Here is a 25450-nt window from a genome sequence, read left to right as displayed (position 1 = left end):
ATAACAGAGTACTGAAGTACTTTAACTACTGAGTATAACAGAGTAATGAAGTACTTTAGCGACTGAGTATAACAGAGTACTGAAGTACTTTAACTACTGAGTATAACAGAGTACTGAAGTACTTTAACTACTGAGTATCACAGAGTAATGAAGTACTTTAGCGACTGAGTATAACAGAGTACTGAAGTACTTTAGCTACTGAGTATAACAGAGTACTGAAGTACTTTAGCTACTGAGTATAACAGAGTACTGAAGTACTTTAACTACTGAGTATCACAGAGTACTGAAGTACTTTAGCTACTGAGTATAACAGAGTACTGAAGTACTTTAACTACTGAGTATCACAGAGTACTGAAGTACTTTAGCTACTGAGTATAACAGAGTACTGAAGTACTTTAACTACTGAGTATCACAGAGTACTGAAGTACTTTAGCTACTGAGTATAACAGAGTAATGAAGTACTTTAACTACTGAGTATAACAGAGTAATGGAGTACTTTAACTACTGAGTATAACAGAATACTGAAGTACTTTAACTACTGAGTATAACAGAGTAATGAAGTACTTTAGCTACTGAGTATAACAGAGTAATGAAGTACTTTAACTACTGAGTATAACAGAATACTGAAGTACTTTAACTACTGAGTATAACAGAGTAATGAAGTACTTTAACTACTGAGTATCACAGAGTACTGAAGTACTTTAGCTACTGAGTATCACATAGTACTGGAGTACTTTAACTACTGAGTATAACAGAGTACTGAAGTACTTTAACTACTGAGTATCAGAGAGTATTTAAGTATTTTAACTACTGAGTATCACAGAGTACTGGAGTACTTTAACTACTGAGTATAACAGAGTACTGAAGTACTTCAGCTACTGAGTATCACAGAGTACTGGAGTACTTCAGAGTAACGCGTTACTTTGGAGGATCACCATAATAACTATGTATATTTATATTTTTATTCATTAATTTTTTTTGTGTGAGTGTGTGTGTGTGTGTGTGTGTGTGTGGTGGGCGGGGCCTGTGGCAGCAGCAGGCTCATTGTCTGAGGAGGCAGAGGGACAAAGAGGGGGAGGCCGAGTCTGTCTCTTTCTTCATGTGGGGGAGGAGAGGGGGAGGATTAACCGGCTCATCTGCGACACGCGCTCACACACAGCACGCATTTCATATCAACACTCACACACACTCTCTCACACACACACACACACACACACACACACACACACACACGGCGGCCGAGCTTCATCTGGATCAGCATCAGCACCATCCTCCTGCTCCTCCTCCTCATCATCATCAGCGGCGGCGGCGGCGGAGAGGACGGTAGACAAAGAGACACGGAGACAGAGACAGACAGACAGGCCGGAGGTGGAGGGACTCGGTCCTCACCGTCTGACGGGAGACAGACAGACACAGGGCGACAGACAGGAGACAGAGACAGGCCTTCGCCGCCTCCACCGCCCGTCTCTGTTCCCTGTGTGATGGCCGACCACATGTTCCCGCTGCTGCTGCTGCTGTTGTGTGTGTGCTGAGTGTGTGTTGTTGCAGGTGGGTGTGTTCGGTGTGTGTGTGTTCGTGGTCCGGTGTGTGTTATGGGGAACGCGGAGAGCATGGAGAGCCAGCTGGCGGTGATCCGGTCCAGAGCCGCTCCGGTCCGACTCCCGATGCCCGACCCGGCCGAGCTGGAGGAGAGGTTCTCCATCGCACTGGTAATACACACACACACACACATTGGGTACATACATGATACACAGTGTGTGTCACACATGTTCATGCAACCTCAGGCTTTAAATTCCACTTCCTGTCTGATGTGTGATATGAGCTGCTGTGAATCAATGTATCGATCTATGAGCTGATGTTTATTATTTCTTGATATTTTTTTTATTATTTTTGATATTTATTATTTATTTCTTTATTTTTTTTATTAATGTTTAATTATTTTTTTATTTTGTCATAATTTTATTATTTTAATTACTTTTTCTATTTTATTTAAAAATGTTTAATTTTCTTATTGCATTTATTATTTTATTTATTTTTATGGTTGCAAATGTAAAGTGACCTGCACTTGTGTGGCCCCTTTCTAGTCATTTGGCCACTTTGGTCACATTCACACATTTCACACACTGGTGGCTGAGGCGACCATACAAGGTGCCTCCACTCAGTTTTTAACACACACACCAATGGAACAGCCATCAGGAGCAAGTGGGGATTCAGTATCTTGCTCAAGGATGCCTTGACTTGCAGATCGGAGGAGCCCAGGATCGAACCAATCCGATATAAGATCTTCCAATTGGACGACCCGCTCTTATGACATTATGATTATAACATTATGGTGTTTTGCAGACATCGGGGTTTTAGGGTGGAGGCAGTGTGATGGCCCTCAGTAACAATTAATATTCAGGGTGAAAGATAAACTTTATAAACTCTAATCATTCATTAAATGGTTTTAAATTTAACTTCTGTGTCTTTCAGAATTCAATGAACCTGCCTCCGGACAAGGTGCGTCTGCTGCGTTCCTACGACAACGACAAGAAGTGGGAGCTGATCTGTGACCAGGTGGGTGGTGCTAATAAAGTTTAAAGTTTGAATCAGTTCCTAACTGAGGAAGCAGCCTCACAGAGGTCATAGACCTATTAGACATCCTGCTGTATACACTCACTGGCGACTTCATTACGTACGCCTCTTAACTGCTCGTCAACGCAATCAGCCAATCAGCCAATCAGGTGTCAGCAGCTCATTAACATTTAGTCATGTAGACATGGTGAAGACGAGCTGCTGAAGTTCAAACGGAGCATCAGAATGATGAAGAAAGGTGATTGAAGTGACTTTGAACGTGGCATGGTTGTTGGTGCCGGACGAGCTGCTCTGAGTATTTACTGGGATTTTCAGCACAACCATCTCTAGGGCCATGCTCAGTTGGTACTAAGAAAATCTCCCCCACACCATTACACCACCAGCAGCAGCCTGAAGCGTTGATACAAGGCAGGATGGATCCATGCTTCCATGTCGTTTATGCCAAATTCTGACGCTACCATCTTCTGATGGCTACTTCCAGCAGGATAACGCACCATGTCACAAAGCTCACATCATCTCAAACATGACAATGAGTTCACTGTACTCCAATGGCCTCCACAGTCACCAGATCTCAGTCCAATAGAGCACCTTTGGGATGTGCTGGAACGGGAGATTCTCATCATGGATCAACTGTGTGATGTCATCATGTCAATATGGACCAACATCTCTGAGGAATGTTTCAGCACCTTGTTGAGTCTGTGACACCAAGTATTAAAAAGCAGGTCCAACCTGGTACAAAGTGGCCACTGAGTGTTTGTAGATATACCGCAGTTATATTTAATTAATACTTAAGTGCTACTTTAATGTTACTTCTACAAAGTCAAGGCGGGATACCCCAGACCCCCAGACCCCCAGGGACCACCAGGTGGTTTGGGTGGTTTTACAAATGAGAATTCGTACCAGTGACAGTAAATGAAGATGGACAACACGTCTCCGCTAATATCCCAGATACAACTGCTGCCATCTTGCGCTGATGACGTAATTAGGAGCCAGAGTCTGCACAGTAGTGATCTCTGCGGTATCGAGTTCCCGCCCATACTCAGGTCCGACCAATTTCAAGCCAAAGAACGGATTAAAACCAAACTTATTAGAAGAATGACAACTTAAACAAACACTGGAGTTTTTTATTTGGTCCATGTTCCATCCATAAACATGGAGGCCATTTCATGCACTACCCACCCAAACACTGTTATAAACCAAGTACCCCACTTCATGACAGAGGCACTCCCGGAAGGCAATGGCCCCCTAGCAAGGCAGTGTATTGTGCCATATCATAAAAACTGTTCAGGAATGGCCCGAGAAATGTGACATAGACCTCAGGGCATCAACCTGGAAACCTCGAATTCCCAGATGCCAATCTGATCAAGCATTCATAGAGCATGTCGGTACCCCAGAGGTACCCCTGATCCACAGTGGAGCCTTCTTGGGTCAAAGCTGTTGAGGCACAGACACAGGGTCTCTGGGGTGTCCTGTGGTGTCTGGTACCAAGGCGATGGCAGAGGATCCTTTTAGTCCTGTGGGCTACCAGGCGGCATACTGGTACGTGCCACTGATGCTCGATCAGATTAGGATCTGGAGAATTCAGAGGCCAGGTTGACATCTTGAGATCTTTGTTATGTTCTTTGTGCCATTCCTGAATAGTTTTTGTGATGTGGTATGGTGCATTGCTCTGCTGGGGGGCAGCTGCCATCGAGGAGTGCTGTTGCCATGAGGAGGAATATTTGGTCTGTGATGGTGTTTGGGCGGGTGGAGTGTGCCAGGACCCAAAGTTTCCCAGCTGAACATTGCATTGTTATAAGATAATCAATGTTATTCAGCCAGCATTTGTTTGTGGGGCCCCTGTGGGTAGTGGGCCCCATATGAGATTGTCCATGGGTTCCATATTGGCCACATGCCAATTGCCCACATGGGTGGGTTTACTCAAGTGGGCCTCACATGGGTTATGCCAGGGCTACCAGGTACCAAGCAACACATTCTCACTCTGCACTCGTCACATACTGGCGCATGGTCTGTGTACTTTTAACGTCTACATATGATGTGCTAGGGATCCTGGGTGTGAATGTTGTTGATGTTCTTGGACGCCGTGTCGACTTACACCTTTTGAAGGCATTGTGTCTTTTCGAAAAACACCTCCATTTTCACAGGCAATTTCGGCTGACGGATGCATACAGGTTAGGCTTAGGCAACACATGCACATGGTTAGGTTTAAGCAACAAACAACAACTACAGCACTACTACGAGAACTAAATTAGATCTACGTCTAGAACCACAATACTGCTACGATAAGCACGATACTACTACTCCTAATGCTACACTATATCAACCACCAGAACGACAGCTTGAGTCAGGTTGTCACCACTATACTGGTGTTTTTGTTTGTACTGGAACTACAATACTACCACTAGAATACTACAATATTTCTACTAGTAGAGCTACGGTACTACTACTACTACTAGTAAAACTACAACACTACTACTATAATTACAGTATACTACCACTAGAACTGCAGACTATCTACTACAAAAACCACAACATATCTACGAGCAAATCTACAATACTACCTCTAGAGCTGCAGACCATCTACTACTAGAACCACAATACTGCTACTAGAACTGCACTACTACTCCTAGAACCAGGGGCGGATTAAGTCATTTTGGGGCCCAAGGCGAAGACAGGCATGGGGCCCTCCACATCCTTTTCTTGATCCTTTTATTGTTGTGGTGCTGAAATGAGAAGATAACACACAAAATAACAACAACAGGTCAATTATAGAGATACATACATTTTAACAGAATACACATATATTATTTTTTACCTTTTGTCCCTCTCTCTTCCTGTCCCTTTTTCTCAGTGTCTTCCTCTCCCCTTTTCTTTCTTCTTCTGTCCTTTTACTCAACATCATCCTCAAAGCCTGGCTGGATGCTGTCACAGCCCGTCCCTGTCTCCTTCTGAAAACAAACACACACAAAACACAGTATAAGGCTTGTACCCAGTGGTGTAATGTAACTAAATACATTTACTCAAGTACTGTACTAAAGTAGAAATTTGAGGATTTCATGCATATGTCCACTCCACTGTATCTCAAACACTGCACTTTCTACTCCACTACATTTGTCTGACAGCTTTATGCATTCTTTACGTTGCAGGTTACATTTATTTTCAAACCCTTCCTGCCCAGTGAAAACCATGCACCCCCAAATGATGATGATTTAATGCTAATATTTGTGATAAACTGAAAGAGTCTTCCTTTGTGGGGTGACTTAAGCCAAAACTCTTAAAAAACCCTTTGGACCAGCAGGAAAATGCATCATGACAAAGCTGAAAACAGGCTGTTTTGCTAAATATATGACAACTGCTTAAACCGTATATAAATTCATTTAAGAATTAGCTCAACCTTAAACGTCTACAGCAGTAAATTATAACATGCATTAAAGCGATATTAATACAAAGCTATGACACTGACAGGGATCATTTTAATGCAGAGTGAGTAGTTGTTAATAATTTACTTACATACTGTGTAATGTTTTGAATGCATAACGTAAAGGAATACTTACCAATATAGAATAAATGTACCCTTTGGACAGTTTTGATAACGTTACTCACTGGTTGTTCATCTCGATCTCCACACGTCAGACACTCCTGAACAGATGTTGACGTCGTCGTTGTCAATTTCCTCCTTCTTTCTCCTTTTCTCAGCTCCGCAGGGGTAACTTCTTTTCATTTCTCTCACCTTCGTCGTTGTCTTCTTCTTCTCTCCTCTTCTCTTCTCCGCGCCAAGCTGTTTGTTTTGCTGCTGTCTTCCTGAATCCTTTCGGCACATGCGCAGTAAGATGGACTAGTCCAATGTAGTGGGGACTGAAGGGGGGGCCCCGAGACACATATAGTGCAATAAGCATCCTGCTGGCATTTTAGCGTAAGGATTTTAATGAAAAACATACATTATGTTTACAAATAAGAAAAAACTAGATTAACCATAAATGCAGAAACTTGGGGCCCCAGGCAACCGCCTAGTTTTGCCTAATGTTAAGTCCGCCGCTGCCTAGAACTACACTATATCAGCACCAGAACTACAGCTTGGATCAGGTCAGATTGTCACCAGTATACTGGTGTTTGTACTGGAACTACAATACTACTACGACTAGAACTACAATACTTCTACGACTAGAACTACAATATTACTACTACTAGAACTACAATACTACTACTAGAACTACAATACTTCTACTACAAGAACTACAATATTACTACTACTAGAACTACAATATTACTACTAGAACTACAATACTACTACTAGAACTACAATACTTATACTACAAGAACTACAATATTACTACAACTAGAACTACAATATTACTACTAGAACTACAATATTACTACCACAGAACTACAATATTACTACTACTAGAACTACAATAAGACTACTACTAGAACTACAAAATTACTACTACAGAACTACAATATTACTCCTACTAGAACTACAATATTATTACTACAGAACTACAATATGACTACGACTAGAACTACAATATGACTACTACTAGAACTACAATATTACTACTACAGAACTACAATATTACTACTACTAGAACTACAATATTACTACTAGAACTACAATATTACTACGACTAGAAGTACAATATTACTACTACAGAACTACAATATTACTACTAGAATTACAATATTAGTACTACTAGAACTACAATATTACTACTACAGAACTACAATACGACTACGACTAGAACTACAATATTACTACTACAGAACTACAATACGACTACGAATAGAACTCTAATATTATTACTACTAGAACTACAATACGACTACGACTAGAACTACAATATTACTACTAGAATTACAATATTACTACTACTAGAACTACAATATTACTCCTACAGAACTACAATACGACTACGACTAGAACTACAATATTACTACAACTATAACTACAATATTACTACTAGAACTACAATATTACTACTACTAGAACTACAATACGACTACGAGTAGAACTACAATATTACTACTAGAATTACAATATTACTACTACAGAACTACAATATCAGTACTACTAGAACTACAATATTACTACTACTAGAGCTACAATATTAATGCTACAGAACTACAATATTACTACTACTAGAACTACAATATTACTACTACTAGAGCTACAATATTAATGCTACAGAACTACAATATTACTACTACTAGAATTACAATATTACTACTACTAGAACTACAATATTACTACTACAGAACTACAATACGACTACGACTAGAACTACAATATTGCTACTACTAGAACTACAATACGACTACGATTAGAACTACAATATTACTACTACTAGAACTACAATACGACTACGAGTAGAACTACAATATTACTACTACTAGAACTACAATATGACTACGACTAGAACTACAATATTATTACTAGAACTACAATATTATTACTACAGAACTACAATATTACTACTACTAGAACTACAATATTACTACTAGAACTACAATATTATTACTACAGAACTACAATATTACTACTAGAACTACAATATTACTACTACAGAACTACAATATCAATACTACTAAAACTACAATATTACTACTACTAGAGCTACAATATTAATGCTACAGAACTACAATATTACTACTACAGAACTACAATATTAATACTACTAGAACTACAATATTACTACTAGAACTACAATATTAATACTACTAGAACTACAATATTACTACTACTAGAGCTACAATATTAATGCTACAGAACTACACTGTATCTACCACCAGAACTGCAGTGTGAATCGGGTCAGGTTGTCGCCAGTGTACAGGTGATTTTGTTTGTCTGTTTGTTGTTTGTTTGTTTTTTTCTATGAAACTGGCATTGTCACCTCACATCACATCACAAGGGTTTGAAACTGCAACTGATAAACTAAAAACTGTAATTTGAAAACTACAACCGACAATTGGAAAAATACAATTTTCAACTAAACAACTACAAATGACAACTGAAAACAACTTCAAACCTGAGGTGGGGGTTTCACACCTTGGGGTGGGGGGGCCCTTATGTAGGGAGTTTGCATGTTCTCCCTGTGTCAGCGTGGGTTTCATGCAGGTTAATTAATTAATTGGTGAATCCTGTGATAGTCTGGCGACCTGTCCAGGGTGAATTCTCATCACTTTTCACTAAATCATAAATTAATAATATATATTCTAATATCGCCTAAAGACTGCTGATCCTGAACGAACCTGATTGCCGTATTTTTTCCTGGAGAGGCAGACACAGGTTTTGTTGGTGGGCGGGGTTTCGTATGTGATGTCATCCAGTCACATTGTTTGTGTGTGTTTGATGCAGGAGAGGTTTCAGGTGAAGAACCCTCCACACACCTACATCCAGAAACTGAGGGGCTTCCTTGACCCGGCCGTCACACGCAAGGTGAGGTGGGAAATGGAGTCTGTAGCTGGTGTACAACAGTGATGGTGTCAAAATGACATGTTGTTCTGTTCTTTTTTTCTGCCTGTTTAAAGTTTAACATTATTATTGTTACTAGATAATTATTGTCATTTAAGTTTATTAACCAGTCTGTACGTCTGTCCGTCTGTCCACAGAAGTTCAGAAGAAGAGTTCAGGAGTCGACTCAAATGCTCAGAGAACTCGAGATTTCTCTTCGTACAAACCACATTGGGTACCTGTCAATCTGAATATCTGTCTGTCTGACCACCTGTCTCTCTGCAACTCTGTCTCCTGGATCATACTGTACTAATTCACTCATTTGTTAATGAATGTGCGAGGTCACAAAGTGTTGAACAAATCAGTAAAATGTTCATATATAAATATATATATAATGTACAGTAGCATGTTCTGTTTATACATTGAATAGCTTCTGGTTGATGAACGTCGGCCTGTGTGTCTGTAGGTGGGTCAGAGAGTTCCTGAATGAGGAGAATCGAGGTCTGGATGTTCTGGTCGAGTATTTGTCCTTCGCTCAGTACGCCGTCACGTAAGTCTGAACAAACACATATTAAAGTCATTAAATATAATAAGGTACATGTTGTTAAGGTTTCTGCAAAAGACTTTAATGTTAAAAAACAACAAAACTTTATTTCCCTCATATTTTCTGTGCTGGAACACCTCTGTCTGGTTTTCATATCTCGGCGTCTCTGCACAAAGAAGGGCAACACTTTCTACTGTAAAACAATCCCCCACAAAAGTTTCTAAAGACAACTGTACATGTTCCAGCAGGAATATGATCCCAAACGTGGAAGAAAGCTACAACATGCATCCCTGACGTTAACATGTAGCTACATGTAGCAGTGTACTTGCAGCTAAGGTTTCTACTGTGAGAAATCACCAAGTAATCCTCTAAACAGAACCGGCCATGTTCCAACAGGAATACGATCGGAAAATGGCAGAAATGTACAACATCGGCAACCAAGTTTACGTGTTTGCCCGTCATTAGCATGTAGCTACATGTAGCAGCGTAGGCGTAAGCAGATATCCATAAAGAAATATGTCATACAGTGACATCATACTGTTGCCAGAGTAAAAAAAGTGTTTATATTTCAGTATAAATATTGCTAATATTAAAAACTGCAGATAAAACTACAGACTGCTGTTTGTGACGAAGAGAAACTGAATTATTGTAGTTAGCGACAGGTCGATATTTGTGTTCAGGTTTGATGGCGAGCAGTCGGAGGCAGGAGGTGAGGTCTCGTCCATAGATTCTCCCTGGAGTCGGTCCATAGAGGATCTCCATGGCGACTGCAGCCTCCCCTCCCCGTCCTCGTCCGTACCCCGAGCAGCCCGACACTCCATCAGGTAACAAACGTAAGAACAGTGCAGGTGAACTCAGCAGGTGAAGACGTCCTCTCTGATGACGTTTGTGTGTTTGCAGCTCGGCAATGGTGACTCGCTCCAACACTCTGCCTAGTCGTCGCACTCTGAAGAACTCGCGACTCGTCTGTAAGAAAGATGACGTTCACGTTTGTGTCATGTGTCTGAGAGCCATCATGAACTACCAGGTAACACTGTAACTCTTCATCTGAAGACACAGAGCAGTTTGAATGTGGTGACCAAGCTTCATCTGTGTCCTCCTCTTCCTCAGTACGGATTCAACATGGTGATGTCACATCCTCACGCTGTCAACGAAATCGCCCTCAGCCTCAACAACAGGAACCCCAGGTCAGTAATTCAAATACATACAGAGAGCTAACTACAAACTACAACAGAAAATATACCAACAACAAAAACTACTACTGGAAAACCATAAACAACAAGTGGAAAACCCAAATAACGACTAAGAAAACTACAAGCTTTAACTGAAAAATTGCAAACTACGACTAAAAACTACACAGCATAGATTAAACTACAGCCTGTTGTTTGTGTTGAAAACAAAGATACGTTTTCTGAATGAAGTTAAAATACAATTAATGAGCTTTTTGTTTAAAGTTGCAATTAAAGATTTAAACTTCATTAACTGTTTCTCTGCCTGCCTGTCTGATGACCCGTTTCCCTGTCTTCGTCAGAACGAAGGCTCTGGTGTTGGAGTTATTGGCGGCAGTGTGTTTGGTCAGAGGAGGACATGAGATTATTCTGTCAGCCTTCGACAACTTCAAAACTGTAAACAACACACACACACACACACACACTAATCCCAGCTGACACAGTGTGAGGGGCGGGGTTTACCTGGACAGGTCACCTGTCAATCACAGTCACAAACTCTTGACTCCGATAGGACAACGGAACAAATGAGACAAAGTGTCAGTTGATTGGTTGGTTCACCAGCTCGTTGATTGACTGATTGATTGATTGATTTGTTGCAGGTGTGTTCAGAGTCGATGCGTTTCGAGAAGCTGATGGAACATTTTAAGAACGAGGACGACAACATCGACTTTTTGGTACGAAGGGTTTATTTTATCTTTAAAGTCAAATGATCTAAATTATAGAGGACCGAGAACTGAACCCTGAGGAACCCCACACCTCCACACACCTTCAGGGTTCTTACATGAACTCACCTGGGATTCCAGTTTAATTATGGTTACATCATCCAGTTAAAAAACAGTTGCTAACGAAAAATGTGTTTGTGTTGTTGTCGCCATGGTAACGGTTGTCAGGTGGCCTGCATGCAGTTCATTAACATCGTGGTTCACTCGGTGGAGGACATGAATTTCAGAGTCCATCTGCAGTATGACTTCACCAAGCTCAACCTGGACGAACACCTGGAGGTAACATGGTCACATGATCGTCTCTCAGCCAATCACAAGAGGGCTATTGATTAACAACACGCCTGTCTCTGTACGTGTCTCACTTCAGAGGCTGAAGCACACGGAGAGCGACAGGCTGCAGGTTCAGATCCAGGCATATCTGGACAACGTGTTTGATGTCGGGACGCTGCTGGAGGATGCCGAGACCAAAACTGCGGCCCTGGAACGAGTGGAGGAGCTGGAGGAGAGCCTGGGCACGGTAAGATGGACAGGTGCAGGACTAACCTGTCTCTTCCTGTTTTCAGACGTCGGGTGTGTGCTGGACACTCCTAACGAAGCGATGAAAGACAGACAGAGAGAAACGTGTCGTACTGACCTGTCCTTGTTTGGGTCCTCAGATGTCAGAGCGTCTCCTAGACGTGGAGAATGAAGCAATGCTGAAGATTGTCGAACTGGAGAAACAGCTGATGCAAACCAATAAGGAACTGGACCACATCCGGGTGAGTGCTGTTGTCATGGAAACCACAGGAACATTTGGTCACTATAGATACAGAAACTGTGGTGTATGACGATGCTAATGTGAAAGGCATTCTACATTTCTGTTTCTAAACTTGATCAGTGAACCAGAAAAAGAAAAGAACTCCTGAAATATAGTACCGTCACTTTAATTCTTTACCTGTTACCTGTGCAGGAGGTGTACGCAAGCACCAACTCTCAGGTGCACACTTTGAGGCGGATGGTTCGGGAAAAGGACCAGACAATCCGACGTCAGAGCCGTCTGGAACGCCAGGCTCAGGAGGCCCAGCAGGCAGGAGGACCTGGAGCTCCTCAACCCCAGAGAGGAGAGGGTGATGGGGGAGTGGCTGACTCCGCCTCCCCGTCACCTCCACCTTGTCCTAACCTGTCCCCCAGGTGAGACACGCCCCACAGTTAGAGACTCAAGCTACAATAATCTAGACCAGAACCAGAGTGGACGTGAAATATGCAGCGGTATATAAAATCTAGAGGACCTAGAACAGAACCCCGAGGAACACCATATGTCAGTATTAAGACTAAAGTATAACCTGTAAAGGACCAAAAACAGAACAAAGAGGAACCTCATTAGTCATTATAAACACAGTAATATAATACATTTTAAATTATAAAGAATCAAGAACAGAACCTAGGAGACCCCCCAAGTCATTATAAACAACATTAAAGAAAACATAATAAAGGACTGAGAACAGAGCCCTGAGGAACTCCTAAAGTCATCATTACCACTGTAAAAAAATAATAACCAGAGGAATACCCAGAGGAACCCCCCAAGGCATTCCAAAGACTGTAAAAGAAGTATTATGAAGGACCGAGACTAGAATCCTGAAGAACCCCATGACACAATTAACACTGTAAATGTGAAGATCATGTCACTCTCTGTTTGCTGAATGTGTATGTATGTAAAAGAAGAAGAAGAAGAAGAAGAAAAAATGAGCAGGAAAACAAGACGGTCCTGTGCAGGACTGCCTGCCAGGCCCCTAATTATGAAGGACCAAGAACAAAACCCTGGAGAACCCCAAATGTCATTATTAACACTGTAATAGAATACATTTAAAATAAGAAGAAAAATAAAAGAAAAATAAGAAGGAAAAATAAGGCCGAGCACGGAAGAACCAGAGAGGAAACACCATCACATGGAGCTGTCCACATCGGGAGGAAACCAGCGCCCCCGGCAATCCGGCCGCCAACAGGAACCCGCATCCCGGCCCAGGCAGGGGAAGAGCCCAGCATAACTGCCAAAAGGTGATGGTCTGAACCCGCTACCCCACCAGGGGAGAGCGGACCCCAAGCCAGCGCCACAGCAGCCAGAACCAGCGGCCGCCCCCCGGTGCAGACGGCTCCCACTGAGGAAACACTGGAGTTAAGAACTATAATAAATAACATAAAATATTAATAATATAGTATCTAAAAAATAATAAATAGTATCTAAGTTATCTAACAGACTAAAAGTAAGACTACATTAGTAAAAATTAGGCCGGTGCCGGAGGACCTCAGGGTCAACGAGGGTTGCATAAGATAAAAACAGGTTAGAAAGATAAGAAGGGGCAAGACCATTAAGACATTTAAAAACAATTAAAAGGACCTTAAAATCAATCCTAAAACACACGGGGATCCAGTGTAGTGATTCTAAAACCGGTGAATACATTAATAAGGACCGAGAACAGAACCCTGAGGAACCCCATGTCACAATTAACACTGTAAATGTGAAGATCACGTTGCTCTGTGTCTGCTGAATGTGAAGTAAGCAGGAATACATTATAAAGGACCTAGATCAAAACCTTGGAGAACCCCAGATGTCACTATTAACGCAGTAAAGGAACAGATTATAAAGGACCAAGAAGAGAACTTCGAAAGACCCCTAAAGTCAGTTTTATCACAAAAATTATAAAGGATCGAGGAAGGAACCCTGAGGAACCCCATTAGTTATTATTAACACAGTAACAGAATAAATTATAAATAATAATTATAATTATAATTTTTTTTCTACAGTCAGTGTTAACACTGTAAAAGAATAAATTATAGAGGACCAAGAATAGAACACAGAGGAACCCCATAAGTCATTATTATTAACACTATAAAAAATAAACACAGCTACACACAGTTAATGTGATGATCATGTTGCACTGCATCTGCTGGATGTGTACATGGAAAACTGGTGGCTGACTCTAACAGGACAATATCTCAGAGGTTGAGTTCTGTCACCCCCAACTGGCCAAAAATGATTAATGTAGCTTTAAGTATAACGTTCCTCTGACGAGGGTCGGGCTTTGTGCGTTAGTTACAAACATATTTCTATAATTTGATCATGGTTGAGTTATAAAAATCCAATTTACCACATATCAGTGTCCAATAAGAAAAAAATGTTTCTTTAAATGTGCGATGATTGATTCTGATTGATTACCTGATTGATTTCAACAGTCCTGAGACCGTAGCTTATCACAGCATGGGACCAGGGATGGGCGGAGCTCCAGGGATGCCGGCCCCTCCCCCACCCCCTCCTCCACCACCGATGCCGGGCACAGGTGAGTTTCAGTTCCACCAGACAGTGAAGGATCCACTTTGAGTACGACACTGACCTGTTTTCTTTCTTCTCTTTGTCTTTAAAGTGTCCAACGGGTCGTACCCTGCACCTCCTCCCCCTGCTCCTCCTCCTCCCCCTCCTCCACCTCCTCCTCCATGTCGGACCAGCGAGCTCTCCTCCTCTGTCCCCATGCCCCCCCCTCCTCCCCCTGTGGCCCCGCCTCTCCCAGGTACAGGGGGGTCGCCCACAGTCATCTTTAACTCTGGACTCGCAGGTGAGGCTGGCTGAAATGATGTGTTCACAGGCGGTGAGGAAAATATTCAATGTTCCGTTTGAAGTCCAGCGTTTAAAATGTGACATAACAGAATACTTCATCTCCCTAAATGTATTTGTATATCAGTTACTCACCACGTTATGTTGAATTTATGAAAAAGTTTATCTCTCACACCTCCATGGTGAATGAAGAATCCAAAAAAGGGGGAATATTCATATTAAATTGAAGTCACTGAGGACTGTATTTAACAACTATAGCAAAACACAACAAACTCTCACACAACTCCTGCAGTTTGATCCAAGTCTGATTTATCAAGACGAGCGCTCAGAACTTCACAGACAGCGCTTTCCCATAAAACACTGAATGGAAAATGAAAGATAATCTCAGCTCCCTTTAAAGCCAGACTCCACTGACAAAACACGGGAGCTGTTGGTCTACCGCTGCCTTCATCACTTAGTTAATTTGTGTTATTGTGTGACTTTGGTGAATCTGAACTAACGAACGAGACACCCCAGATAAAAATGTTTGTCATGCACTGGTCAATTTTCAGATTTTGGGGTAGTGTGCCTCCATAGCATTTCTTCTTTTAGACTGCGTGGAAGAAAACATCCAAAAACATATCTAGGTTTATTTTAGTTCAGATTTTCTACACAAAAAATGTTTAAACATAAAATGTAAAACTTGTATTACAAAAAATGATTGCTTGGGAACTGGGGAAGTTTCATGGTGATATCTGCCAGTTGAAATGTTTACCCTATTATTTTTATCTCATCTAAAAATGGTGGAATTATTATTATATACATCAAATTTTCCACTTTTATTCATATCTATTTTCTGAGGGTTTTCGGGGGGGTGTAAACAGAGGGGTTTGTTTATGTATCATTCACAGCTTGATTTATAGGACTTTTTATTCCTAAAAACATAACATTTTCTTTCTTTTTTTTATGGCTGTTGACAATCTTTAAACATAAAATTTCAGAAAACATGTATCACAAAAAATAATTGTCTAAATGTCAGTAAACAACAGGGAAGTTTCATGGTGATATCTGTTAGTTTAAATTTTGACCCTATTATTTTTGGTCTAAAAAGTGTTAGGATTATTCAATGCATATACATTTTCAAAACCAAAAATCCCAACTTCAGTAGCACTTACATGCACCAAATCTTCCGATTTTATTCCCGTGTATATTCTGCAGATTTTTGCAGAGGGGTTTGTTTACGTATCATTCACAGCCTGATTTATAGAACTTTCTTTCCTAAAAACATGGCAAGTACAGTATTTTATGATCCATGGACTGATTAAAAGAGATATCCACAATTCCTTCTGTTAAAAATTTTACGCTCATATCTCAACAAAGTGAAACAAGAATATTGAAGCTGACTTTATCCAACGTTCAGATTTACATTTTGGAAATTTAACAAGCAAATAGCCCATATTTAACTAGATTATACATCACTGGCATATTTAAACATAACATTTCAGAAAACTTGTTTTAGAAAAAATAATTGACTACTCTAAGTACTCAACTGGGGAAGTTTCATGGTGATATCTATTAAAAATTTTACCATATTGTCTCATTTTTGGTCTAAAAATGTTTAGAAAGGTTGTTTTTTCAAAACTCTGAGCCAAAAATCTCAACTTCAGTAGAACTTACTTTCATCAGATTTTCCAGTTTTATTTCTGTCTGTGTTCTAAAAGTTTTTACAGAGGGGTTTATTTATGTAGCATTCACAACCTGATTTAGAGAACTTTTTATTCTATAAAAACCTGGCAAAAATAGATTTTTTATGGCTTTTAGCAGTATTTTCTGATTTATGGAGTGATATAAAGAGATATCCAAAATTCACTTTGTTGAGACATTTAACTTTAATATGAGAAACAAGAATTTTTAACCTGACTTTATCCAATGTTAAGATTTCTGCTCTGGAAACTGAGGAAGTTTCATGGTGATATCAGTTAAAATCTTTACCCCACTCACCTGTAGTGTCTTCAGAGGTCACTGTGTTATTAAAGGTGAATCCAAACCTCCCAGCCAATCAGAAACCAGGATTCTCAGTTGTCATTGTAAATGTGTAATATAATCAGAGTTTCATGATATTGATGTGTTGTTTTTTCTCTCACCTTGCTGACAGAGGGTCCTCTCAAGTTATTCTGTACGTTTACTTACACTTTACATTGAAACATCTTCACATTACTCCATCATCATCACCATCATCACCATCCTTCCTTTAGCTCCTCCTCCATTCCGCTGCATCCCTCCATGTTCTGCACACAGTAAAAACCCAGAGTGAAAACACACCTGTAGTCTTTGATCCATCTCAAAGTGAAACTGAAGTCCTTTCTCCCTGCTCACCAATCTCTGTTGCTGCTGTGCAGCTGTGAAGATCAAGAAGCCGATCCAGACTAAGTTCAGGATGCCGGTGTTGAACTGGGTCGCCCTGAAGCCGAGTCAGATCAACGGGACCGTCTTCAACGACATCGACGACGAGGCCATCCTGCAGGTGACACAAACACCCATTTTAGTCAGTTCATCATTGAGTCCAAGTGGACGTTTGTGCCAAATTTGAAGACATTTCCTCAAGGTATTCTTGAGACATCACGTTCATGAGAATGAGAAAGAAGAGGTCACAGCAACCTTGACCTTTGACAACCAAAATCTAATCAGCTCATTCTTGAGTTCAAGTGGACATTTATTCCAAATCTGTGGAAATTCCCTGAAGGTGTTCTTGAGATACTGCATTCACAAAAATGGGCCAAATGTAGTCACAGTGACCTTGATTTTTGACCAACAACTACCAAGATTGAATCAGTTCATTGTTGAGTCTAAGTGGATGTTTGTGCAAAATTGTATTCATTAGAATGAGAAGAATGAGGTCACAGTGACCTTGACCTTTGACCTACTTCCACCAAACTCCAATCAATTTATTCCTCAATCAAACTGGACGTTTGTGCCAATTTTGAGGAAATTCACTTAAAACCTTCTTAGGATATCATCTTCACAACAGTGAGACAGATGCAAAGTCACAGTGACCTTGACCTTTGACAACCAAATTCTTACCAGTTCATTTCTGAGTCCAAGTGGACATTTGTGCTGAATTTGAAGACATTCCGTCAAGGTGTTCTTGAGATATTGTATTCATGAGGATGAGAAAGAAGAGATCACAGTATCTTGACCTTTGACCTACAACCACCAAAATCTAAGCAGTTCATTGTTGAGTCCAAGTGGACGATTGTGCCAATTTTTAAGAAATTCCCTCAAAGTGTTCTTGATCCCTCAAGGATATTATGCTCAAGAGTATCAATGAACCAGGTCACAGTGATCTTGATCTTTGGCGACCAAATTCTATGAGATCATCCTTGAGTCCAAATGGACGTTTGTGCCAAAACACCTGACTGTGAAGGAGTCTGAGGAACTGTTTAACTATCTGTCCCTGTCTGTCTCTATCTCTGTCTCCGTCTGTCTGTCTGTCTGTCTGTCTGTCTCCGTCTTTCTCTCTCAGGAGCTGAATGTGGAAGAGTTTGAGGAGCTGTTTAAGACAAAGGCTCAGGGTCCGGCGGTGGACCTGACTCTGTCCAGACAGAAGCTTCCTCAGAAAGCTCCGTCCAAAGTGTCTCTGCTGGAGGCCAACAGAGCCAAAAACCTGGCCATCACTTTGAGGAAGGCTGGTCAGGGGTCAGAGGTCATCTGTCGTGCCATCCACATGTATGTCAACCAGCACCACCAGTACCACTGACAAAGGTGTGATCACCACCACCAGGAACGACCAGTAAAAGGTCACTCTGTGTCTCTGCAGGTTCGACCTGCGGACGGTTCGGGTTGATTTTGTGGAGTGTCTGATGCGTTTCCTGCCCACAGAGGCCGAGGTCAAACTTCTACGGCAGTACGAAAGGGACAGAAAACCTCTGGAGGCTCTGAGCGACGAAGACCGATTCATGATGCAGTTCAGCCGCATTGAAAGACTCAGTCAGCGCATGTCCATCATGACCTTTATGGGCAACTTCACCGACAACGTCCAGATGTTAACTCCGGTAAGACAGACAGGTAGAGACAGATGGGTAGAGACAGACTGGTAGAGACAGACTGGTAGAGACAGACAGGTAGAGACAGATGGGTAAAGACAGTCAGGTAGAGACAGACAGGTAGAGACAGACAGGTAGAGACAGACTGGGAGAGACAGACTGGTAGAGACAGTCAGGTAGAGACAGACTGGTAGAGACATTCAGGTAGAGACAGACAGGTAGAGACAGACTGGTAGAGACAGACAGGTAGAGACAGACGGGTAAAGACAGTCAGGTAGAGACAGACAGGTAGAGACAGACAGTGAGAGACAGACAGGTAGAGACAGACTGGGAGAGACAGACTGGTAGAGACAGTCAGGTAGAGACAGACTGGTAGAGACAGTCAGGTAGAGACAGACAGGTAGAGACAGACTGGTAGAGACAGACAGGTAGAGACAGACAGGTAGAGACAGACTGGTAGAGACAGACTGGTAGACACAGACAGACAGGTAAAGACAGACAGGTAGAGACAGACAGGTAGAGACAGACTGGTAGAGACAGACTGGTAGACACAGACAGACAGGTAGAGACAGACAGGTAGAGACAGACTGGTAGAGACAGACAGGTAGAGACAGACTGGTAGAGACAGACTGGTAGAGACAGACAGGTAGAGACAGACGGGTAGAGACAGACAGGTAGACACCGACAGACAGGTACACACAGACAGACAGATGTGACCTGTCTCACTGTGTTGTCCTCTTGTCTCTCAGCAACTCCACGCCATCATCGCTGCTTCAGTTTCTATAAAATCATCTCAGAAGCTCAAGAAGATCCTTGAGGTCAGTCTGAGGTTAAACATCAATGTGTTCATGATCACCTGTTTATACACTGCTCAAAAAATTAGGAACACTTAAATCATCCGTCAAATCTTGTTGAACTAATTATTCAAGTGGAAAATCTTTACTGATGTACGCTGTATAATTTGTTGAGAACAGAATGTCCAGGGGGATCTCCTCCCTGGCCTGGATCAGGGCATCAGTGAGCTCCTGGACAGTCTGTGACTTCCTTGTTAGGACTGTGACCTTCATGTGTTTGAGCAGTGTTATTAAGTATATACGTGAGAGTATGAGTGAGTGTCCGTGAAACTGTACCTATTGATGATGACGATGATGTTGTAGATCATCTTGGCTCTGGGGAACTACATGAACAGCAGTAAGAGAGGAGCTGTGTACGGATTCAAGCTGCAGAGTTTAGATCTGGTAACACACACACACACACGCAGTTCCTATATGACGACAGTACCTCAGGTTTGATCGCAGCTCGTTACAGTGTGCGTTTGTGTTTCAGCTGCTGGAGACAAAGTCGACAGACAGGAAACAGACACTGCTTCATTACATCAGCAACGTGGTCAGAGAGAAGTATCCCGCCAAGTCTCTGTTCTACAACGAGCTTCACTACGTCGACAAGGCTGCTGCAGGTGAGTCCGTCAGCCAATCAGGGCGCTGCAGACTCCTCCCACTCTGCGTCACTTACCCATGTGTCCCCACCTGTGCACAGTGAGTCTGGAGAACGTGCTGTCCGATGTGAAGGATCTGCAGCGCGGCATGGAGCTCACCTGGAGGGAGTTCAGCGTTCAGCACAACGCCACACTCAAAGACTTCATCAGCAGGCACGAGTCACGGCTCAACAAGCTGCAGGAGGACGCGCGCATTGCTCAGGTGAGACTCCACCCGTTTCTGATTCACATTACGTTAGCTACGCCGTAAACAAATCACTTTGTTTGATGACTTTGTTTGGGTTCATTTCAGGATGCGTTTGAGGACGTGGTGAAATTTTTCGGGGAGAGTTCAAAGACAATGCCGCCGTCCGTCTTCTTCCCCATCTTCGTCCGTTTCATTAAAGCATACAGGGTGAGTAAACATGACACACCTCCTCTACAGGGAAGCCGCACCTACAACAGGACCACAGGGTTTATGTTTGGAACAAGTCTTAACGCCTTACTGGCAGAGGGCAGGACCTAAAAGAACACACAGCTTGACAAAGGAACAGGTTGTTGTGTATTTAATTTGTGTGTTTCTGCATATGTGTGTGTTCTCAGCTGGCGGAGGAGGAGAATGAGCAGAGGAGGCGTCAGGAACAAATGTTACTGGAGAAACTGGAGCAGGAGGAGCAGCAGCAGGAGGAGGAGACCAAGGTGAGACTGTGACTTCTGACCTTTGACTGGTTTTAATGAGTAAAAGTAACAACTTGACGTACTCCTGACTCTCACCTTGACGAACTCCTGACTCTCACCTTGACGAACTCCTGACTCTCACCGTGACGAACTCCTGACTCTCACTTTGACGAACTCCTGACTCTCACCTTGACGAACTCCTGACTCTCACCGTGACGAACTCCTGACTCTCACCGTGACGAACTCCTGACTCTCACTTTGACGAACTCCTGACTCTCACCTTGACGAACTCCTGACTCTCACCTTGACGAACTCCTGACTCTCACCTTGACGAACTCCTGACTCTCATCTTGACGAACTCCTGACTCTCACCTTGACGAACTCCTGACTCTCATCTTGACGAACTCCTGACTCTCATCTTGACGAACTCCTGACTCTCAACTTGACGAACTCCTGACTCTCACCTTGACGAACTCCTGACTCTCAATTTGTACACCTGACTCTGAATGTGACGTACTCCTGACTCTCAACTTGATGAACTCCTGACTCTCACTTTGATGAACTCCTGACTCTCAACTTGTACTCCTGACTCTCAAGGTGATGTACACCTGATTCTCGACCTGACGTACTCCTGACTCTCACCTTGACAAACTCCTGACTTTCAAGGTGATGTACTCCTGACTCTCAACTTGACGAACTTTTGACTCTCAAGGTGACGTACTCTTAAGTCTCAAGGTGACGAACTCCTGACTCTCAACTTGATGTACTTCTGACCCTCAAGGTGACGTACACCTGATTCTCGACCTGATGTACTCCTGACTCTCAATGTGACATACTCTTGACTCTCCACATTGGGGATGTGACGGCTCATGGTGCCTCACCTGATGGCTCTCATGTCTGTTTATGTGATCTCTAAAGATCTCCATGTATCCCCCTCCTCCCCTCCAGTCTCCCTCCCACAGGGGGAAGCGGCAGCAGCAGGAGCTGCTCACCGAGCTCCGAAAACGTCAAGGCAAAGACAGTCGCCATGTTTATGAAGGGAAGGATGGCGCCATAGAGGACATTATCACAGGTAAATATACACCACTAAAACACATTGTCACAGGTGAACAAACACACATCAGACCACATGTTCTCTGTCTGCTGTCTGATTGGCCATTTTGGTTTTATCTCACCTGCAGCTTTGAAGACCGTCCCCTTCACGGCTCGATCCGCCAAACGCAGCTCTCGCTTCTTCTGTGACCCCGCCCACACTGAGGAGCACTACTGAGGGACAGAGAGACACATTACATTGTAAAGAGAGCTTAAACGTCAGCATGTTGGAGGATGGTGTCTTCTTCAGCTGGCCACGCCCACTTCTAATCGATGGGACCAATTAGCACTTTGAACATTTCTGATCGATTGATGTGAACTGATGACATCATGTTTTGTATGTTACTTTATTGGTCAGTTTGTGCACAGACCAGGTTCCCAGACACCACCTGACCTCTGACCTCTGACCCCTGACCTGTCCCTAATGTTCCGCTCTGTTCTGACCGCTGTCAAACCAAACTCCATCCAGGAATTTTGGGATTTAAAGTGACACCAGAACCCAAAATCCTGGTTCTGGGTCAGCATGTCTGTGGTCCTGTGGTTGTTCTGGGTTCCTTCAATCTGTCTCTTTAACTGGATCGTGTACAGGGTTCTACTACTTTCACTACGTTGTGTTCTACTGTGTTTTACTGTATTTACTAGCCTTACCAGAGCCAGGTATACACAGAGTCTGGCACCTTTCTAAAGGGTTAGGAAACAGTGTCAGCAAGAAGCACTCAAACACAAGAACCTTTGCCAGACTCTGGTTATCTGTGGCTCTGGCTCACCTTCCTGAACCTGACCCTTCCTCAAAACGCATTTCCTCTGAAGCCCCGCTGTTAGCCTGTTAGTTACAGTGGCCTGCAAAAGTTTGGGCACACCAGGAAAATAATTCATTTACTGTGAGCAGTTAAGTAGAAGATGAACTGGGCCAATTTTTGGGCCGTCTTCATACATTGGTCTTTTCGGTCTATCCACAGATTTTTAATAATGTTTAGGTCGGGGGACTATGAGGGCCATGACAAAACCTTCAGCTTGCTCTTCTTGTGATAGTCCATTGAGGCGGTAATCATCCTTTTAGCCATTTTATCTGCTTATCTGGGACATCATCCCTGTCCACGGCAACACTTTCAAGCTCCTCCTGGAGGATCCCGAGGTGTTCCCAAGCTAGATGAGATATAAAATCCCTCCAGTGTGTTCTGGGTCTGCCCCGGGGGCTCCTACCAGTGCGACGTGCCTGGATCACCTCTAATGGGGAGGCGGCCAGGAGGATCCTGATCAGATACCTGAACCACCTCAATTGACCCCTTTTGACGCAGAGGAGCAGCGGCTCTGCTCTGAGCTCCTCACCCTATCTCTAACTCTGAGCCCAGACACCCCACATTGGAAACTCACTTTGGCCGCTTGTATCCATGACCTCATTCTTTTGGTTACTACACGGAGCTCATGACCATAGGTGAGGGTTGGGACCAGTAAAAAGAAAGCTTTGCCTTCCAGCTCAGCTCCCTCTTCACCACAACAGTCCGATGCAGCGCCCACATCACTGCAGAAGCCGCACCACACCGCTGATCCACCTCATGCTTCATTCTACCCTCACTGTGAACAAGACCCCAAGATACGTAAACTCCCTCGCTTGACGCACCAACTCTCTCCCAACCCAGAGGGATTAATCCACCAGTTTAAGGCCATTTTTACAAATGCTGTGATGTTTGCTTCCAGAATTTGCTGGACTTTAACCGACTCCATTCTTTGCTCTACCTGTGAAATGTTCCCCGTGCCACTGGCTGCAACACAAGCCCGAAGCATGATCCATCCACCCCCGTGTTTAACAGTTGGACAGGTGTTCTTTGCATGAAGTTCTGTACCCTTTATAGACCTTTCTACTGTTAGTAAACAGTATGGCTTTTTTGTGGGCGGGGCTTAGCTGAAGGCAAAACAATTCTCCACAGACATTAGCTAGCACTAGTTAGCAAGTTCTGTTGTCTTGTTTTAAACGATGAAGATGATGTGAATGGTGCGTTCAGAAATAGGATGTTTCATTTTTAATCTCGTCTTTTGACGATCAGCTCATCTTCTACACGCTGAACTACTCACAGTAAGTTTTGAACAGGGGTGCCCACACTTTTGCAGCCACTGTAGCTCTGGAGCCGCACCAGCAGGAATATCGACTGAAAAATAAACCCTGCCTCAAGAAACTCGGAGCTACAAAAAGCCAAATTCTGGTCTTGTTGTGTTTTGAAATGTGTCACCAGTGAGGGGGCGCTGTGGCCCAAGACAACAGAATAAGAAAAACACGTCTCTGTCTGCCCTTCAAGAACTCAACAGACTTCCCTGTAACGTAGACGCAGTCTGAGACGATGTTTCAGACGATAAACTGACCTGAGTCCTGATTTACTGACGAAACTCTTCAGTCTGTAACATGAAGCAGCGAAAGTGAGGTCAGTCTGCTGGTGAGGCTGGACATACATACTCTGACTAACCCAGAACAGACTTAAAGCAGCCCCTCTTTACCTGTGTAGAGGCAGGTCTGAACACTGCTGTGTCCATTCCAGCAGTCCTGCATCAACATCATCACAATCCTGCGCCCCACCCCCCCCCCTCCCCCCCCCCAAGTCGAAACAAGACAAAAAAAGTGAAACAGCACAAAGTTTTCTACGTGTACATACATTTTCTAGAAAGCTGGTTAGCGTTGCTCGTACTGTTTAGTGTTTGTTGGTTGTTGGTGATTCTGCACTTGGTGGTGTGAATAAAAAACACACCCTGTCTACATGACGTCTGTCAATTTAATGCCGGTACTACTCTAACTTTAAATAGTACTTTTCAACCTTGACCCTATTTTACCATGTTTTTATGTCACAACAGTTTTTTGAAGTGGTCCAGTACTGAGGAAGAGCAGCTGTCGTCAGTGTCTGTCCTCTTAAAATGTTTGTTCTTGTCACTGACAGGCTCAGATTGTTGTTCTGAGTGTCTGACACCACTATGGGAAGGATCCCTACAGAGATAGAGCTTTGTGTTAAAGAGTAAAGAACCAAAACCAGCCCCCCAATCACTGGCGTCAAACCCACCAGACTCTAAAAAACGCGTTAATGAAAGTCGACACAA

The 25450-nt window shown here is 42.8% G+C and overlaps 1 protein-coding gene and 1 long non-coding RNA gene across 2 annotated transcripts; one reads left to right on the top strand and one right to left on the bottom strand.

Annotated features, from left to right (window-relative positions):
- The first annotated feature begins 895 nt into the window (after window positions 1–895).
- Window positions 896–25115, top strand: LOC117249948 (formin-like protein 2). Its single transcript, XM_033615845.2, has 28 exons — window positions 896–1709; window positions 2473–2556; window positions 8927–9007; window positions 9181–9257; window positions 9489–9572; window positions 10247–10390; window positions 10467–10593; window positions 10677–10753; window positions 11098–11191; window positions 11395–11469; window positions 11686–11796; window positions 11885–12034; window positions 12174–12275; window positions 12467–12687; window positions 14728–14831; window positions 14916–15104; window positions 17238–17258; window positions 17482–17606; window positions 18606–18808; window positions 18900–19134; window positions 19875–19943; window positions 20283–20363; window positions 20452–20581; window positions 20662–20822; window positions 20913–21014; window positions 21203–21298; window positions 22226–22349; window positions 22459–25115. Exons 1-28 carry the CDS (start codon window positions 1593–1595, stop codon window positions 22545–22547), a joined length of 3273 nt encoding a protein of 1090 aa, XP_033471736.1. The 5' UTR covers window positions 896–1592; the 3' UTR covers window positions 22548–25115.
- Window positions 10414–12591, bottom strand: LOC144461897 (uncharacterized). The gene is made up of 3 exons (XR_013490479.1): window positions 12452–12591; window positions 12152–12282; window positions 10414–10532 (listed from the first exon to the last, which is right to left on the bottom strand). It is a non-coding gene; the product is annotated as an uncharacterized LOC144461897 (long non-coding RNA).
- Window positions 25116–25450: the final 335 nt, after the last annotated feature.

The sequence above is a fragment of the Epinephelus lanceolatus genome, chromosome 24 (assembly GCF_041903045.1).
Source record: "Epinephelus lanceolatus isolate andai-2023 chromosome 24, ASM4190304v1, whole genome shotgun sequence".
NCBI lineage: Eukaryota > Metazoa > Chordata > Actinopteri > Perciformes > Serranidae > Epinephelus > Epinephelus lanceolatus.
This window is presented reverse-complemented; position numbering and strand designations above follow the sequence as displayed.

Bases quoted from the DNA above. Each gene is read 5' to 3' on its own strand.
- LOC117249948 (XM_033615845.2), top strand. From the start codon at position 1,593: ATGGGGAACGCGGAGAGCATGGAGAGCCAGCTGGCGGTGATCCGGTCC. The intron at 18,809-18,899 runs GTATGTCAACCA...GTGTCTCTGCAG, and splicing joins ATCTGTCGTGCCATCCACAT to GTTCGACCTGCGGACGGTTC. The intron at 21,299-22,225 runs GTGAGACTGTGA...CCTCCCCTCCAG, and splicing joins AGCAGGAGGAGGAGACCAAG to TCTCCCTCCCACAGGGGGAA.